This window comes from Podarcis cretensis (genome assembly GCF_951804945.1).
Source record: "Podarcis cretensis genome assembly, chromosome: 1".
Taxonomy (NCBI): domain Eukaryota; kingdom Metazoa; phylum Chordata; class Lepidosauria; order Squamata; family Lacertidae; genus Podarcis; species Podarcis cretensis.
In genome coordinates, this window is record NC_137170.1 from 40,743,085 (window position 1) to 40,761,021 (window position 17,937).

General features: G+C 42.9%; 1 protein-coding gene across 5 annotated transcripts in view; it reads left to right on the top strand.

Moving 5' to 3' along the window:
* Positions 1-7,290: 7,290 nt before the first annotated feature.
* The window catches only part of CDIN1 (CDAN1 interacting nuclease 1), a 131,124-nt gene continuing 120,477 nt past the window's right edge, over positions 7,291-17,937 (top strand). The window contains exon 1 of one of the 5 annotated variants that reach the window (XM_079955316.1): positions 7,291-7,933. In XM_079955316.1, the coding sequence (XP_079811442.1) occupies positions 7,827-7,933 (107 nt within the window). In that variant the 5' untranslated portion in view covers positions 7,291-7,826. Of the gene's footprint in view, positions 7,934-8,077; positions 8,254-17,937 lie in introns of those variants that run through there. The other 4 variants (XM_079955317.1, XM_079955315.1, XM_079955319.1 and 1 more) reach the window with 4 other exon arrangements.

Genomic DNA, 17,937 nt, shown 5'->3' on the forward strand with positions numbered 1-17,937 from the left:
CATTTACACTGGTGAGATAATTTTTCATCCCGTGCCATCGGCCAGACTCCTGATCGTGCCCAAACTTCACTTAGTGCCATCCACAAATCTTCACTCTGCTCTCTGGACAATTCCCATATACAGTCTATTGCACAGGTGAAGGCAGCAATGAGTGCCTGGGATGTACTGAAGAGCTATTAACTTTACTTAGTGCAGGAAGACTAATGGGTGATCTGTCACACCTCACCAGCTTCCCTGTTATATATGTAAACCTTGGAGAAAGCCTCTATTCTTATTTGAATGCACAACCATATATAACCTGGGTGCTGATGTCCTTTGCATTCTAGACATGCCTCTTACAAAGACCGATGTCATGTTAAGAATATAGAGGTTTTCTGTAGTATTTTACATTTAACATGTCATATAACTTGTTGTAGAACTTGTTGTATGCTGTAGGGAGAGGGTGGAGCTGTGGTCTAAAACACCGCGCCTCTTGGGCTTGCTGGTTGGAACGTCAGCGGTTCGAATCTGCACAACAGGGTGAGCTCCCATTGCTCTGTCCCAGCTCCTGCCAACCTAGCAGTTCGGAAGCACACCAGTGCAAGTATTTAAATAGGTACAGCTGTGGCAGGAAGGTAAATGGCGTTTCCAAGCACTCTGGCTTCCATCACGGTGTTCCGTTGCACCAGAAGCAGTTTAGTTATGCTGGCCACAGGATCCAGAAAGGTTTCTGGACAAATGTCACCTCCCTTGGCCTGAAGTGCACCGCACCCCATAGTTGCCTTTGACTGGACTTAATTGTCCAGTGGTCCTTTACTTTTTTTAACCTTTATAACTTGTATAAATAACGATGCTACGGAATATACAGCTACATATTTAACAGGGACTGATCCCATATCCATTTAGCTAAATGGAAAACAATGGCTTTTGTTTGATATATACTTAATTAATACGATTACTTCAATAATTGATTTATTCTGCATTAAAATTTCTCCTCTTGACGAAGGTTGATATAACAGATATGTTAATACACTGCATGACTAGATTCATCTCTCCTAACGATTTCTGTTAGCATAAAAAGTACTGCCTTTGAAGAAAGAATAACTGCCTTTTAGTGTTGACACTGTACTCCATACTATTGTTCCACCTTTGGTATATGACTTTTTATTCAGATATTGAATAATTCGATAATCTCAATGGAAAAATAGAAATGTACATTAGCTGTCAGTGGAAATCCAGTTAACATTTAATAGTAACATATGATCCATTTGAGAGGACTTGTTAACTCTTAATTTCTGATTTTGTCCCAATTTGATGCTATACAACTTGCATGTCAAATAATACAATTACCTTTTTTACTACAGATGGATGCCAATTAAATGAAAAATTGCAAGGGCTTGTTGTTTACGAGGTAATAACTTTATCCTGCCGAGGTGTTTATTAGTCCTGTTACAGATAGTTATTACTATGCTAACTGGAAGCATACCTACATTTTTTGTTAACGCAGTGAAATTGTGAGTTTAAAATACAGTGGACACTCGGGTTGCAAACGTGTTCCATGCAGGAGGCACATTTGCAACCCGCAGCCTTCGCAACCCGCAGCGCCACAACCACGCGGGTCACGATTTGGCGTTTCTGCGCATGCGCAAGTGCCCAAACCCAGAAGTAACCCATTCTGGTACTTCCGGGTTCGGCGCGGTGCGCAACCCGAAAATACACTACCTGAACCATTGGTAACCCGAGGTATGACTGTGGTCAATTGCAATAAAGACAAAATGTATTGAAGAAGGAAGAGAACTGGCACAAGCCACCAAACCAAACCACATCACCATGTTGATAACTGTGCACAAATGTCTATGGCCATTCCATGGTCAAGATTACAATTAAGTTACTACTGTAAATCTTGTGGCACCTTAAAGACCCATAGATTTATTGTTGTGCAGCCTTTTATTGACTAGAGTCCACTGTATAAAGTTTAGGGAGAAACATCTAATTTAGAGAGAGGGCAGACAAACTTTCGAAGGGTAGTGGAAGCAGTTTGAACACTCAAAACCACTTTGACACCACTTTAAAATGTCTTCACCCTCTGTGAGTTTTCCCCCTCAGTACTTTTGAAAGCTGCTCTGTGATGAAAATATTACTTTGCATTTGACATAAAGACAAATGGCTACCTGTATTCCGAACACCTAAATTAATGGCATTTAGAAATGGTTTAACCTGCACCTCTGTAGCAAAATACTGAAAAACGTAAGTGCACTAAAATGGTTAGTAGTAGTCACCAGGAATTTAATTCTGCTGACCAGCATGCTGTGCTCCACAGCACAGGAAGGGAGAAAGTGTGTTTTTCAAAAATGTTACTCTTCCACCATGTTAACTCTGGGCAGTGTATGTGGAGTTCTAGGTGGGCTCCTATTCAAATATTACTTAGGTTATATGTGGTCCACTTGAGAGGCAAAGCTCTGTGAAGTATATTTTAGATAATTTTTCTATTTCCCCACCCCCTTACCCCACCAGCGCTTGTTAGTTCATAGTCTCTAGATCATTCTCTTCAATTAAAGTTGTAGTTTGAAAGAAAAAGGACAAAAAATGGCTAACAAGAGAACAGGAATCATCACTAAAGCTTAGTGAAAAAATGTCCTCATGAGTGGTGTTATTTATCAGAAGAACCACAACTAATTCACCAAGACAAAATACCACTGGGGAAAGGGGGATAAATACTTAAAGATACGATATAAATATAGTCATGATAATCGCCCCTAAAAAGAATAAATCGCCCCTTCTAAAAGAATGAAAACAAAAAATGCAAAAAATTCATTCATTTATGAGGTCCTAATAAATACATCATGTGGTAACATTCAGCTTTTGTTTGGCAATTTGACATACGTGGTTTCCTGTACTCGTTTATAAGGAATATGTAAGAGGACTTTCTGAAACCCAAGCCACGTAGATGTTGAAAGTCAATCCTACTAGTTAAAGTGAGCAGCATTAGCTCTTTAAAAAGAAAAAATCACTTTCAGTGGAAATTACCCTGCAACAAAGACTACGAAAATAAGTCCTATTTTTTTCTTTTTAAAAGAGCGTGATTTATTTGTTTCTAAAGGAGTAGTAGCAAGGAAGAAGCAGGTAATTATTAAGAAACATCCATTTCAGGAAAAAGTGGTAATTCTAATCTTTGGCAAGAAAGGGGGAAATGATCCTTTCTGTAGCCCAAGAAAATTATACCCTTGTGGGGTTTTAAAATGGATAGCATACCAAAAAGGACCTTCCTCCTCCCATCTACTGATATTAAAGAATGAAGATATTACTTTTCAGATCAAAAGAAAAGAATATCTTTTTATATACAATCTTTTTTCTGCTTAAAAAAAGCTATTTTGTCAATGTATGTGTGTTTTGGTCTCTAAGGACAGGGATATATAGATATAGTTCAGGCACATGAGACGAAAAGGAGAGAAAATGTATATGCACTGCACATTCTTTCCAGTATTACAACTCTATTACTAGTAAAAGAGAAATAAAAAGTGACTGAGAACTTGCATTTAGTTCTTGCATCACCTTTAGTGATGAACCTCTCCATAGTAGTTTTGTATTCAAAATCTATTCACTTATATTATGCTGATTAAATTTACCCATGCCTAGCAAAGTCTGTATCTATGCAAACTTTGTGTTTATAGTTGCTCATTTTTTTGTTTTAAGAAAACAATTATTGTTGAAAGACACCTGTGCTCATGTGTGTTATTTATAAACACACAAATTTAGCTCTAAAAATTGAAAGGATGTGGAGCTCCTGTTATATTTAAAGTAAAATATCTACTTGGTTCTTTGAGATATGCATACACCAGTGTACACATAAATATCAGATATTAAAATAAGCATTTTGAGAAAGAAATGGCATGCACGACACACTGCAGCTCATTTCAGAAATCATACTCCTACAAACCATAGTATGATCTGCTTTTTCTGGCGTGTTCTAACCTGTTGGGCAAACTGTGGTTACTACTAACCAGCAATTTTCATCAAACCATGATTTGAAATGGCAAACTAGTTAGTGCTAGGAGGCAAGGCAAGGCAAGGCAAGAAGATGAATGTCTGTGTCATGCTCCCAATCCACCAAGCTATGGTTCAGAAGATCAGGATATGACAACTCCAGTAAGTCATCTGTTCCAAGGTTTGTTATTGCAGAATTTGGAATTTGTATGCCAGTGCTATTGCTGGTGGGAAAAGAGACAAACAGGGCACTGAGAGGCAGGAGGCATATAGCAAGCCACATGGCATGAAGAAGTCCTCTTTCTCATGCTAAAAGCCTTACAGTTCCTAATAGGGGAGTATACTACTTCAGGATTTTCCTTAATAGGGTCATTCAGGCATACTGGTATGTACTAGATTTGCATGTGCAGTGCATTTTTTCTGTGTTTACTTATTTCCAAAATATTATAATCCTTCTCTGTTTTATTTGTAAATTTCATATATATATTGGGTCATTCCATATCAAGTGATCCAACTATTTTACCTCATGTCATCCAATTTTTTTAATATTTTGTACACTTGTTGAATGATCAAAACTAAGTTTAAATCTAAAATTTTAATTTTTATCTCATCCCATTTGTGAGTTATGAGGGTTTGAATGTGTGTGTGTGTGTATATATATATATATATATATATATATATATATAAAATAGCCTTGCCAGACTACACAAAAGCCTTAAAAGCTCAGCCCAGAATTGAGATACCTAAAAACTAAAAACACCAATCTTTTCTGAACTTCATGGGCTTTAATATGATATGTCACATGATGTACTTACTTCAAATTATAAATTTAAGTTACAAAAATTGAGTATTTGAAAAAGTGGTTAAAAAAGTAATCTGATTAAAAATTCCAAAAGATGTATTGATTATTTAATATTTCTAAGAGCTACCTGTAAAAATTCATCTTGGGATCTCAATGGGATGACATTTTAAAAAGCATTTTGTACATACAGGAGAGAGGATGAGTAATGGAAAGGGGGATGGTTTGTGTGCAAGAGAGTTGAGAAAAGTGATGAGGTGGTAAGGTGGTAAAGGGGGAAATGCAACAGAGAGGAAGCAGGGTGAAGATGAAAGCAGGGATATTAAAGTATCTACCAAATAAGTGGTGTTTTCATATTTGGGCAGATGAAAAAGAGGCTTTGCAAAAACGGTTTGCAAAATGGAGAGGACAAGCATGGACATGGGGGTGAAATTAAAAATGGGTGCAAAGCAGGGTTGCAAAATAGAAAAGAGAAGTGTTCCAGAAACAAGCTTGGGAAGTGAGCTTAGTCATTGCAAGGACTGGGAAAGAAACATCTAGGGGGAATGACAGCAGAGCTGGAGAGCAAAGTAGAGGCACAGTCCCTAGTATGTGCTACCATAAATCCGTGCAATGGGGTGAACTCCCGTCGCTCTGTCCCAGCTTCTGCCAACCTAGCATACCAGTGCAAGTAGATAAATAGGTACTGTTGCAGCAAGAAGGTAAACAGTGTGTGCTCTAGTACATGTCACAGTGTCCCATTGTGCCACAAGCTGTTTAGTCATGCTGGCCACATGACCCAGAAAGCTGTCTGGACAAATGCCAGCTCCCTTGGCCTGCAAAGCGAGATGAGCACCACACCCCGGTCACCTTTGACTGGCCTTAACCGTTTCGGGTCCTTTACCTTTACCATAAGATGTCGTAATAGTTTCCAGCTAGGATGGCTTTAAAGAGGGATTAGACTATTTGCACCATCTCCAGTATCAGAGGCACCATGCATCCGCATACCAGTTGCTGGGGAACACACGCAAAATAATGCTATTGCCCTCATGCTCTCCCTAGGGATGCGGGTGGCACTGTGGTCTAAACCACGGAGCCTCTTGGGCTTGCCGATAGGAAGGTTGGCGGTTCAAATCTCCTCAGTGGTGGTGAGCTCCCATTGCTGTGTCCTAGCATCTGCCAACCTAGCAGTTCAAAAGCACACCAGTGCAAGCAGATAAAGAGGTTACCACTGCAGCAGGAAGGTAAATGGTGTTTCTTGTGCACTCTGGCTTCCATCACGATGTTCTGTTGAGCCAGAAGTGATTTATAGTCGCCTTTAACTGGACTAACTCATCCAGGGGTCCTTTACCTAGACTAGATGGGTATGACCCAGAACTCTTGTTTTTATCCACCCAGCAAATTATTCACATTGATGACTGCCAGCATGGATGGCTTTAGGAGACAAATTCTGAGTTGACTGTACTAGCCACAATGGTTGTGTTCTGCCTTCTCTGTTGGAAGCACTATACCTCTGAACCCAGTTGCTGGGAATCACATGAGACTCCTGTTGTACTCAGGTCCTGGTTGCAGGCTTCCCATAAGCAGTTGGCCACTTTGAGAACAGGAATCTGGATTAGATGTGCATTTGGCCTTATCCTTCTGGGCTCTTCTTATGATGTGATGTTTTATAAATAAATCAAACATTATTCAAATGTTAGCCCAATTCTCAGTTAAAAAGGTAAAGGTACCCCTGCCCGTACGGGCCAGTCTTGACAGACTCTGGGGTTGTGCGCCCATCTCACTTAAGAGGCCAGGGGCCAGCGCTGTCCGGAGACACTTCCGGGTCACGTGGCCAGCGTGACAAAGCTGCATCTGGCGAGCCAGAGCCGCACACGGAAACGCCGTTTACCTTCCCGCTGGTAAGCGGTCCCTATTTATCTACTTGCACCCGGAGGTGCTTTCAAACTGCTAGGTTGGCAGGCGCTGGGACCGAGCAGCGGGAGCGCACCCCGCCGCAGGGATTCGAACCGCCGACCTTTCAATCAGCAAGTCCTAGGCGCTGAGGCTTTAACCCACAGCGCCACCTGCGTCCCCTAATTCTCAGTTAAGTGTACCCAAAATATCCTAAAACTTGTTACCATCTTTGGGACACTCGAATTGGCCCTAATAATGAATCAGTTAGTTGTCCTGCACACCACTGCAGTAAAGTATGCTGGGAATCAAGAACATGGTTTTAACATTGTGGCACCAGATCTTTCGAACTCATTTTCCTTAAAAGTGCAACAAGCCCAAACACTCTCATGAGTTTCTGACCCTTGTTGAAACCCTTTTTCTCCCATATCTCCCCACGTGAGTCTATTTCTGCATTTCAAATTCCCTGTTGGGTTTTTAATGCTGCAATTCCCTTTCATGATCGGTATTCTGTTTCCTATTCCACTTCTGGGCATTTTCTGAACATAGTTTCATAAATCCTGAAATGAAACAGATCTATTAACCTCGTTTATCTTTTTCCTGGGCTGGGCTGGGCTGGGCGGGGGGAATTCCACCAGATTGCAGCTCAAGGCAAGGCAACCCCCGACCCCAACTCCGAAAATCCCCGCGCCGGGGGGCTCGACGGCTTTAAGAGCTGATGCCCCCTTCCTACACCTCGGCGCTCCTTCTCGCACACAAACCGAAGTCACGAAAATGAAACTCTGCAGAAAAAGGGGCTGGGCTCCCGGGCCGCTGGCTCTGAATGAGAAGAGGGCAGGCGAGAGGGAACGAGCACCGCCGAGGCCGCCTTCTGCCCGCTCAGCCCCACACGAGAGGCCGACTTCCACCTCGGGTGCGCCCGCAGCGGCGGCGGCGAGCGAAGGGCGGAGCTGCGGAACCGCGCATGAGCGTCCCTCATTCCCCGGCTGTAAGGCGCGAACCGCAGGGGTCGGGGCAGAGGCTTTATTTTGGTGAGGGCGCTTCACCCAGACGCGCCACCCCCGCTCTTGGCGGCGGCGGCGAGCGGAAGGCTTTCCTGCAAAACCGCCGTTCCCGCGCTCTGCGTTTGAAACTGCCGCGCTTCGCCCCCTCCCAGCCACCCGTCTGTCCTGAGGGCGTGTGAGGCGGGAGGATGGCGACGAAGCTGACCAAAGCCCAGTACGAAGAGGTCGCCCGGTTCCTGGCCCAGGTGCCTCCGACCAGGCAGAGCCTGAGGAAACTGAGGGAGCGCTTCCCCAGGTAAGTCTGCGCGGGGCGCCCGCAGAGCTCCGCCTCCCTCGTCAAGGGCGAGCCCCGCCCCCTCGAGGGAAGAAGGAAGCGGCAGCAGGCCCGGGGTTTTATCTGCTTTTTAAAAAATGGGGGGGGGGGAGGCGACGGCGGGAGGCAGTTCAGATTTGCATGTTTGCAATGTAAATAAAGGCGCTCTCTGCCTTTTCTTCGGCCTGGGAAGCTGGTTTGGTTCGTGAGGAAGCACTGCGAGTAGCAGCAGGGTCTTAAGGGGCGCCATACAAGTATCGCTTGATATAGAGTACTGCGAGCGTAATCCCATTTACTTGGGAGTAAGTAAGCCTCCCCCCCCCCATTGATTTCCGTAGAACTCACTTCTGAGTAGATGTGATCAGGATCGCGCTCTTAACCATATCGCTGGATGTCGTGGAGGTTCTGTTCGAGCTGAGCGTTCCTTGGCTGCAAAACTCCTGATATTTTCTTTCTTTTTTTGCATGTAATGCCTGCGTCTCAGAGACCTGAAGTGAATCGTAATTAATGGTGTTTAACTGATTGCTGGGTACAAGCGTGGTCCCTGTCGCATTGTGTAACCTAAGGTGGGCAACTTAAAGTAGCTGCTTTCCACAGGTTCTTTCCTTTTTGCTTGTTTCCTACCTGTTGCTTCTCTCCAATTCAAATAATACACTGCAAAGTGGAAAAAAGGAGTAGATCACCTGCAGAGGTTAGAGTATTGGACACAGCGATAAACACCTAAACAGTTTACAAGAATCAGTTTTAATAATCAGAACTGTTTTCACTGTTACTTGAGCTGTTTTATATAATTTGATGAATTTCGGTAAGCTGAGTTTATATTATGTCTTTAAACAATAAAATAAAATAACAGAATTGGCACTAGGGCTTATACCTTGGTTGGCTGGCCCATTGTTGATGATTATTTGCTTCTGTGGGGCTCTTAATAAATAATAATTTATTACACCCCGCCCATCTGGCTGGGTTTCCCCAGCCACTCTGGGTGGCTCCCAACAGAATATTAAAAATAGAATCAAACATTAAAAACTTCCCTAAACAGGGCTGCCTTCAAATGTCTTCTAAAAGTTAGATAGTTATTTCCTTGACGTCTGATGGGAGGGCGTTCCACAGGGCGGGTGCCACCACCAAGAAGGCCCTCTGCCTGGTTCCCTGTAACCTCACTTCTTGCAATGAGGGAACTGCCAGAAGGCCCTCGGCACTGGTCCTTGCGCTTATAACCAAGGACAGGTACATAGGGGCATAGGAAAGTTGCCTAACACCAAGTCAGGCCATTGATCCATGCATTATTGTGGATGCTGACTGACAGCAGCTCTCGTGGGTTTCAGAAGGGACATTCCCAGTCATAGCTGAAGATGCCAGGGATTGAATTTTGGGCCTTCAGCTTGCAAGGCCACTGAGCTGTGACCCTCCCACCAAGTCCTGTGAGAGAGCTGGTTAATCTAGAATGCAGTTTAGAACCTTGCTGATGTGCTAGAGAGCTTTTAGCTGAGAGCTGTAGTTGACAACAAATCATGGCCTACTGCTTTCTCTGTTGCACCTGTCCTGTATTTGGTGACCACAAGGTACTTGTTTGGCACTGTTGATTTGAATATTTACTTCACCTGATGAGTCCTGTAGTTTTAAGATGCAGGTGTTGATCCCTGAATTAGATGCATATTAAAGGACTTGCTGTAGGCAGTAGATAGTGATGTGAGCTCCGGAGGGTAGTTGGGAAGTGCACAAAAGTTTGTTTCTAATGTAAGGTTTATATGCTTTTCATATTGTTGTACTGTGGTGTCCAGAAATTGGACTTGTATGGACTGTTTAGGACTCAGGTTAATGGTACAGTGGAAATTGCTGATGTTCTGATGGACTCAAGATGGACTTAGATAATGATATCATCGCTTTTTCTCCATATAGGAATAGTGTTAGGTAACTGAAGCTGAAGAAACATGAGTCAATCATAATTAGGTTGAAGTGCACATGTGGGTCACACATAGGTGTACAGTGGTACCTCGGGTTACATACGCTTCAGGTTACAGATGCTTCAGGTTACAGACTCCGCTAACCCAGAAATAGTGCGTCAGGTTAAGAACTTTGCTTCAGGATGAGAACAGAAATCACACAGCGGCAGCACAGCAGCAGCAGGAGGCCCCATTAGCTAAAGTGGTGCTTCAGGTTAAGAACAGTTTCAGGTTAAGAACGGACCTCCGGAACAAATTAAGTACTTAACCCGAGGTACCACTGTACTGTTGATATGAAGAGAACAAATAGTCCCAGTTCTGAGGCAGTCAGAACAAACTGGGAAAGTTCAGCTTAGTAGTATAAAAGATGTAACTGTTTCCTCTTGCCTTGCTTGAACTTTAGACCTTGCTTTGCAAAGTTTTTTTTAAAAAAAATTCTTCTCTCTGTGAAGTATAGCTCCATTCAGGTGACCATGTACTTGATGAAGTGAGCTCTGTCAAACAAAAGCTTCTATCACAATAAATTTTGCTAGTCTTCAAAATGCAGTGGTATTTTGTTGTTGTTCCAAATAGTCTCATCCTAAAAGCAGATATCTCATCATAATTCTGATTGCATTAAATTACAATAGTGAATATACTGGATGCCTCATCCCTGTGTCAGACATAAATAAAAATTAAATAGGTACAGTAAGCCTACAATTTATGTGGGCCTACCTAAACCCAAACACATTGGGTTCAATGGTGGGTGGAATTACCAAAGTCAAGCCTTGCAGCTTCCTTAATATTTAACATTTTTTCCCACACGCATAAAGCTGAATGTGCACAAGTTAAATGTAAGTTGTGGGCTTACTGTATTTCCCTCCCAGTTTGTAGTAGTAACTAATACTAGCATCTGTTCTGTATTTCCAAACAGAAGCAATATGGTTTTTCTTTTAGCAACGGAACAGGTAACTGAAGCTGAAAGTGCTCAGCTTAAGTCATGGCAATCTGTCTTCAAACCCCGGATCTTGCAGTACCGTATACTGATCTGAATGTATTATCTTTGAAGTCATCTATATTCTAGATTAAAACTGGAAAAAAGATTAAAATACAACCTCTGCCAAAAATTAAATATTGTTTTTCTTGTTCAGAGTTGTGAACTATCTCATATGTCACAGAAATTGCCAGTGTTTGGCCTGAAAAATTCTCAGCTATTGAGATTTTGATAATTAGCAAATTTATTAAAATATGTTACTAAATTCATATAATTAATGAAATCTTCAGTTGATAGACAAACTGTGTTTTCAAATTATGATATAACTTAAAGGGGAAGAAATAATGAATGGTTTAAGAAACGTTCTGTGCATTTTCTTGGGAACATGCATCCATTCACGAAGCTGGAACTGTATGGAAATATACAGTTCTATCTTGAATATATCTCTCCTCCAATATGCCTAGACTCTAAAATGAAAATATTGTATCTGTATGTGGATGAGAAATTGCCAATAATGGTAGAAATCCTGATGGTTTTATGATAGATGCAGCTGTCCATTAGGAAATGGCCTGAAACCACCAACTCTCCTTTGAAAGCTCCTGAAGCCTTTTAAATCAAATTAATCTTGAAGCTTCTTGGGACAATTCAGCATAGGCAGAACTTTTCCATCTAGAGCTTCTGATGAGATGAAACTGATGCTGATATTTAAACTGTCAGACAAAGTACAACTTCGTGGAATGTGCCAAGTAAAGAGCCTTTCTCAAAGAAAAAAGAAAACAAAAATGATACTAGCAGAATGTAACAGATAGCTGCAGTGTCAAGCATTAACCTATGATAGTATATGCTGCATTAAAAAGATGCATTTCAATACTTATATGTGTCTTTAAATAGAGTAAACAGGCTTCCATTTCTAAACAAATTATTCTGGAGTAGTGTAGAAGAATGTGTTGTGAGTTGCAGTCAGTCTTGGTTTGTCCTAGAAACAAGGTTTGCAGTAAATCTTTGCTGTATGGAACTGTTCCATTGGCCCATACTGAAATGATAATATATTTTGAATTAGAAGAAAGAGATGCAAAAATAAGCAGAATATTTCTACTAAAAACCGATAGCCTTTTATTCTGCCCTCTGTATGATTGTGCCATATATAATCATTATGCGTAGAATTCAATAATAAGTGTTCCTGTGTAAGCTCATTGACATGAATAGGAATTGCAAAGGAGCTGTTCATAATTGATTGTGCCATATATCAGGGGAAGAAGTTAAACTTGGTAGTAGAGCGCATGCCTTTTATGCAAAAGGTTCTAGGTTCAATCCCTGGACCTGGCATCTTCAGGTATGACTACCTAAAACTCTGGAGAGTCACTCGGGGTTAGCATGTCACAGGAAAATAAATCCAAGCTAGAACTGTTATAATGTATATAATTAAGCCTTCATCTTCATTTGTTGAACTATTGCCTTTACCAGATAATATTTAATACTTCTTTTTGTTAGACATACTAAAAACCTCAATAGTCATAGTTAATCTAATAGACAATAGTCTAATAGACAATAAGCCCTGTAGTTACATTAAAGCATGGGGTTTCCCTTCTGGCTGATCTGAAGGCTGCGGCTGGTGCAGGCTGCCACGGTCTAGGCAGTGAGTACAGTAAAAGGTAAAGGTAAAGGTACCCCTGCCCGTACGGGCCAGTCTTGACAGACTCTGGGGTTGTGCGCCCATCTCACTTAAGAGGCCAGGGGCCAGCGCTGTCCGGAGACACTTCCGGGTCACGTGGCCAGCGTGACATCGCTGCTCTGGCCAGAGCCAGAGCCAGAGCCGCACACGGAAACGCCGTTTACCTTCCCGCTGGTAAGCGGTCCCTATTTATCTACTTGCACCCGGAGGTGCTTTCGAACTGCTAGGTTGGCAGGCGCTGGGACCGAGCAGCGGGAGCGCACCCCGCCACAGGGATTCGAACCGCCGACCTTTCGATCGGCAAGCCCTAGGCGCTGAGGCTTTAACCCACAGCGCCACCTGCGTCCCATAGTGAGTACAGTAGTAGCTCCTTATTGGGCACATAGCACACTAATGCTAAGGGATCTGCATTGGCTGCCTATTAACTACTGGGACAGTTTTGAGGCTCTGTTACTTAAATATGAAGCCCCAAATAACCCTGGGCCAGGTTATCTCAAAGACCTTCTCCCCTCAATTGCCTGGTAAGGACATTAAGTACATCAAATGGAACCCAGTTAGTTTTGCCACAGCCTAATGAGTTTGGGCTTGTGGTGACACAGAGGTGGTCTTTTTCACTGATGGCACCAGTGTTGTGGGGTGCTCTCCCTGCTAAAACATGAGAGACCTTGGGGCCACCAGGTGGCGCGTTGGAAGATGGCCGACAATAACATCTCTCTGACCCATACGAGGTAATTAAGGGGCTGCTATGGGAAGTATGCAGCCTTCCCTTCCCCCCCAGGATGTGGGGGACCCTGTCTTGCCAGCAGTGTTCACAATGCACCCCCTGATCCGAGAGATGGGGGTGCCGAACACTTGACACGAGCCCTCGGTGAAGTCAGCTCTTCCTGACGCCGATTCCAATTAGCGCGTGCTGGTTGCTTCAGCTCGGAATTATAATTGGAAATATACAATTGGAAAGGAAGCTGAAGCACATACATCAAGTAAAGCTCAAGATAAGGCTGCTGATTAATGGATCTCTGTGACCGGGAGTGACGGATGGATAAGTAAATCTTCTGATGAATCACCACTAGGAGACTGTATGTTTGGAACGAAGGGGGGGGGGTGGAGGAAAAAAACTTTTTTTTTTTACACGATGTGATATTAATAACCCTTCACCCCAGAAAGAAATAAGATCGTCACGTTTTTATCAATCATAAGCAGGATTTTAAGAACTGTGTGGGGATGGATTACAATAGAAGAGAAGACTGGTGAACGGTGAGGAAGAGGAAAATTTTTATGACGCAGTTAAAAAATGGCGTCTCGCCAAGACAGGCTTGCCGGAGAAAGAAGGACAGAGGGGAGGAGAATCAGGATCGTTCAAAAGAGAAGGAGTGTTGGAATGCAAGTTTGACCTGACAGAACCCCCTGATTTGTTTGATATATCTGGCTAGCCTGAGGAAAAATAAAGGACAGACCAAAGGTTAACTTTGTTTATGGAAGAGACGAACAGAGGCTGTCCCTGAGAGAGATAGTTTTTGAAGAGTACAAAACCCACACAGAGACGCCAGTTTCCAGTCTGCTTGTGAGAACCATCAGAGATCGCAAAGAAAGGAATATATGATAACAAGATGAGAAAGAAAGTAATAAAGGACTATCCGGATCGAACTGGATAGAACTGTCTAATTTAAAGCAGTAAAATATGTGATGCCTGGAGATATCCGGAATTTTGGACTCGTGCCGAGCTTGATGTATGGGTACCCTTAACAAAATGTAAAATTTGGCTGTATAATCTGGAACTAATGTGATTTGAATAATGTGATGTGATTGGCCTGTTAATAAAAAATATTTTTAAAAAAACAAAAAAACAACAACATGAGAGACCTCGTTGGTATTTCTGTTTATTGGACCTGTTTAGACAAGCATTTGCCTGATTTTCTGATTTGAACTTTATGCTTTCCTTGTTTTAATTGCTGTTTTTACTCTTCTAATTGTGTTGTTTTAACACACTATTTTGTGTTGCACATTTTAATTGTGAATGCTTATTTTAATGTTTTGATGGAATTGCTTTATCATTTATTTTAATTATGTGTGTTTTGTAATTGGTTTTATACTTGTAAACTGCTTAGAACCTATCTTCACAGAATAACAACCCAAAAAGCATCTCTTTGAGTACATTAATTGTGCAAGAATATATACATGGGGTTGGACCCAGACATAATCACAATGTGTGGTTATCTCTGCCAAATGGACACTCCTGCAAGCAGTGGTGAATAGGAGGTGATCTTTTTTCCACCTTCAACTACCTATGTTTTCTGAAAAAATGCTTCAAGTGTTGGATAACTCTCTGAAATAGCATGGGCGGTGGCAGTAAGGGGAAAGGAAGGAAGTGGCAGCCCACTCTGCCACCCCATCTGAGCTGGATCAGAGTGTCTTCTGTAAAGAACAGCATGTTTTGCAACAGCATGTCAGAGCAGCTTACAATGGTATTCTATTTTATTGCAAAACAAGCATGTGATATGTGTTGGGCTCAGAGATGAAGATTTGTTCAAGGCCAACCAGTGAGTGCCATGGCTGAGTGGATTTGAATGTTGGTCTCCAAGGCCAACATTCTATCTACTATATTACAGTGGCTTACAACATTTCCACCAGGCTAGACTCCAGCAAGGAAGCAACCCATGGCTTCCCATACACACAGCCACAAAAGCTGCCTTATACAATGTCACCACTTATCACAGTATTTTTGATGCAGTTTAATAGCTCTCCTTAAACTTGGCATTTATTTGTCTGAAGTTGCTTGTAAATCTTACCAAGATTCTGAACACCACTTAGTGGCAGTGCATCAGTTGAAATCATTGTGATTATATGTGGCTGCTTGAGCAAACTATTTTAAAAAGGCACTGTCCTACTTACAGTCCTTCTGCTGAATGCCATCATTTATGAAAGCTATATTATATAGTTTGTTTTGCCAATAACATTTATAGGAAAAGCTTATAAGTAAAATGTTTCTTCCTCTTCAAGGTACATTGAACTAAACTGGCAAATGAACTGTGACCGTGGAACATGATCCTAATCACTAAAAGCCTGAAAAAGTTACATTATGGTTATAATGTGAATTGCAATAGCAACTCATTTTAAATTATTTCAGTAAGAATACATTTTTAAATAATTCTAAAAGTCTTGGCAACGTAGGACTATAGACCGTGTAAACTATATTCCAGGAATATACTGCTAGTTGCCGTGTTCTCTCTCTCTCTCTCTCTCTCTCTCTCTCTCTCACACACACACACACACACACACACACAGTTTTTCCAATTCCATTTGGCCTGGCAGTGGCAGCAATAGGCAGTGGAAGATCTCATTGGAGGTTTTCATCTCCAGTGGGACCTTGTATGCTGCAGCAGCAGCATATAAGGTACCAAGGATACTGGTAAACCTAAGTTTGCTGGGCAGCATTAGAAATTAGCCAGGCTGCAGGTGTGTTTTGCCAGGTAATTGAGAAGGAGATAGGGCTCCGTACATGGGCTTCCAGAGGGAGCTGTCTGGACTCCATCATGCTCCTGATGAAGTCATAGTGGTTAATTCCTCTTTACACACAGTGCATAGAGAAACTGGAATTTACAGTGGTGCCCCGCAAGACGAACGCCTCGCAAGATGGAAAACCCGCTAGACGAAAGGGTTTTCCGTTTTGAAGGCGCTTCGCAAAATGAATTTCCCTATGGGCTTGCTTCGCAAGACGAAAATGTCTTGCGAGTTCCTGCGGGGTTTTTTCCCTTTCCCCCCCTTTTCCTAAGCCCTAAGCCGCTTATCAGCTGATCCGCTGATAAGCCGCTTATCAGCTGATCCGCTAAAAGCCGCTAAACCGCTAATAGCGCTAATCCGCTAAGCTGTCAATGGTCTTGCTTCGCAAGACGAAAAAACCGCTATACGAAGAGCCTCACGGAACGGATTAATTTCGTCTTGCGAGGCACCACTGTACTTCCATAAATTGTAATGATGGCCACCAATTTAGATAGATTTAAAATGCAATTAGACAAATTAATGGATGATAAGCCTATCAATGACTGCAATTCATAATGACTAAATACTACCTCCTCTCTTAGAGGCAAGTATGCCGCTGAATACTAGTTGCTGCAGATTGCAAGCAGGAGAGTTCTCTTGTACAGTAGTACCTTGTTCCTCAAACTTAATCCGTTCTGGAAGTCTGTTTGAAAACCAAAGCGTTCCAAAACCAAGGCGCGCTTTCCCATAGAAAGTAATGCAAAATAATAATAATAATAATAATAATAATAATAATAATAATAATAATAATTTATTATTTATACCCCGCCCATCTGGCAGGGCCTCCCCAGCCACTCTGGGCGGCTTCCATAAAAACCAAAAATACAGTAAAATATCACACGTTAAAAACTTCCCTGAACAGGGCTGCCTTAAGATGTCTTCTGAATGTCAGGTAGTTGTTTATCGCTTTGACATCTGCTGGAAGGGCGTTCCACAGGGCGGGGGCCACTACTGAGAAGGCCCTCTGCCTGGTTCCCTGTAGCTTTGCTTCTCGCAATGAGGGAACCGCCAGAAGGCCCTCGGCGCTGGACCTCAGCGTCCGGGCAGAATGATGGGGGTGGAGACGCTCCTTCAGGTATACTGGACCGAGGCCGTTTAGGGCTTTAAAGGTCAGCACCAAGACTTTGAATTGTGCTCGGAAACATACTGGGAGCCAATGTAGGTCTTTCAAGACCGGTGTTATATGGTCTCGGCGGCCGCTCCCAGTCACCAGTCTAGCTGCCGCATTCTGGATTAGTTGTAGTTTCCGAGTCACCTTCAAAGGTAGCCCCATGTAGAGTGCATTGCAGTAGTCCAAGCGGAAGATAACCAGAGCATGCACCACTCTGGCGAGACAGTCCGCAGGCAGATAGGGTCTCAGCCTACGTACCAGATGGAGCTGGTAAACAGCTGCCCTGGACACAGATTTGACCTGTGCTTCCATGGACAGCTGTGAGTCCAAAATGACTCCCAGGCTGCGCACCTGGTCCTTCAGGGTCACAGTTACCCCATTCAGGACCAGGGAATCCTCCACACCTGCCCGCCTCCTGTCCCCCAAAAACAGTTCTTCTGTCTTGTCAGGATTCAACCTCAATCTGTTAGCCGCCATCCATCCTCCAACCGCCTCCAGACACTCACACAGGACCTTCACCGCCCTCACTGGTTCTGATTTAAAAGAGAGGTAGAGCTGGGTGTCATCCGCATACTGATGAACACCCAGCCCAAACCCCCTGATGATCTCTCCCAGCGGCTTCATATAGATGTTGAAAAGCATGGGGGAGAGGACAGAACCCTGAGGCACCCCACAAGTGAGAGCCCAGGGGTCTGAACACTCATCCCCCACCACCACTTTCTGAACACGGCCCAGGAGGAAGGAGCGGAA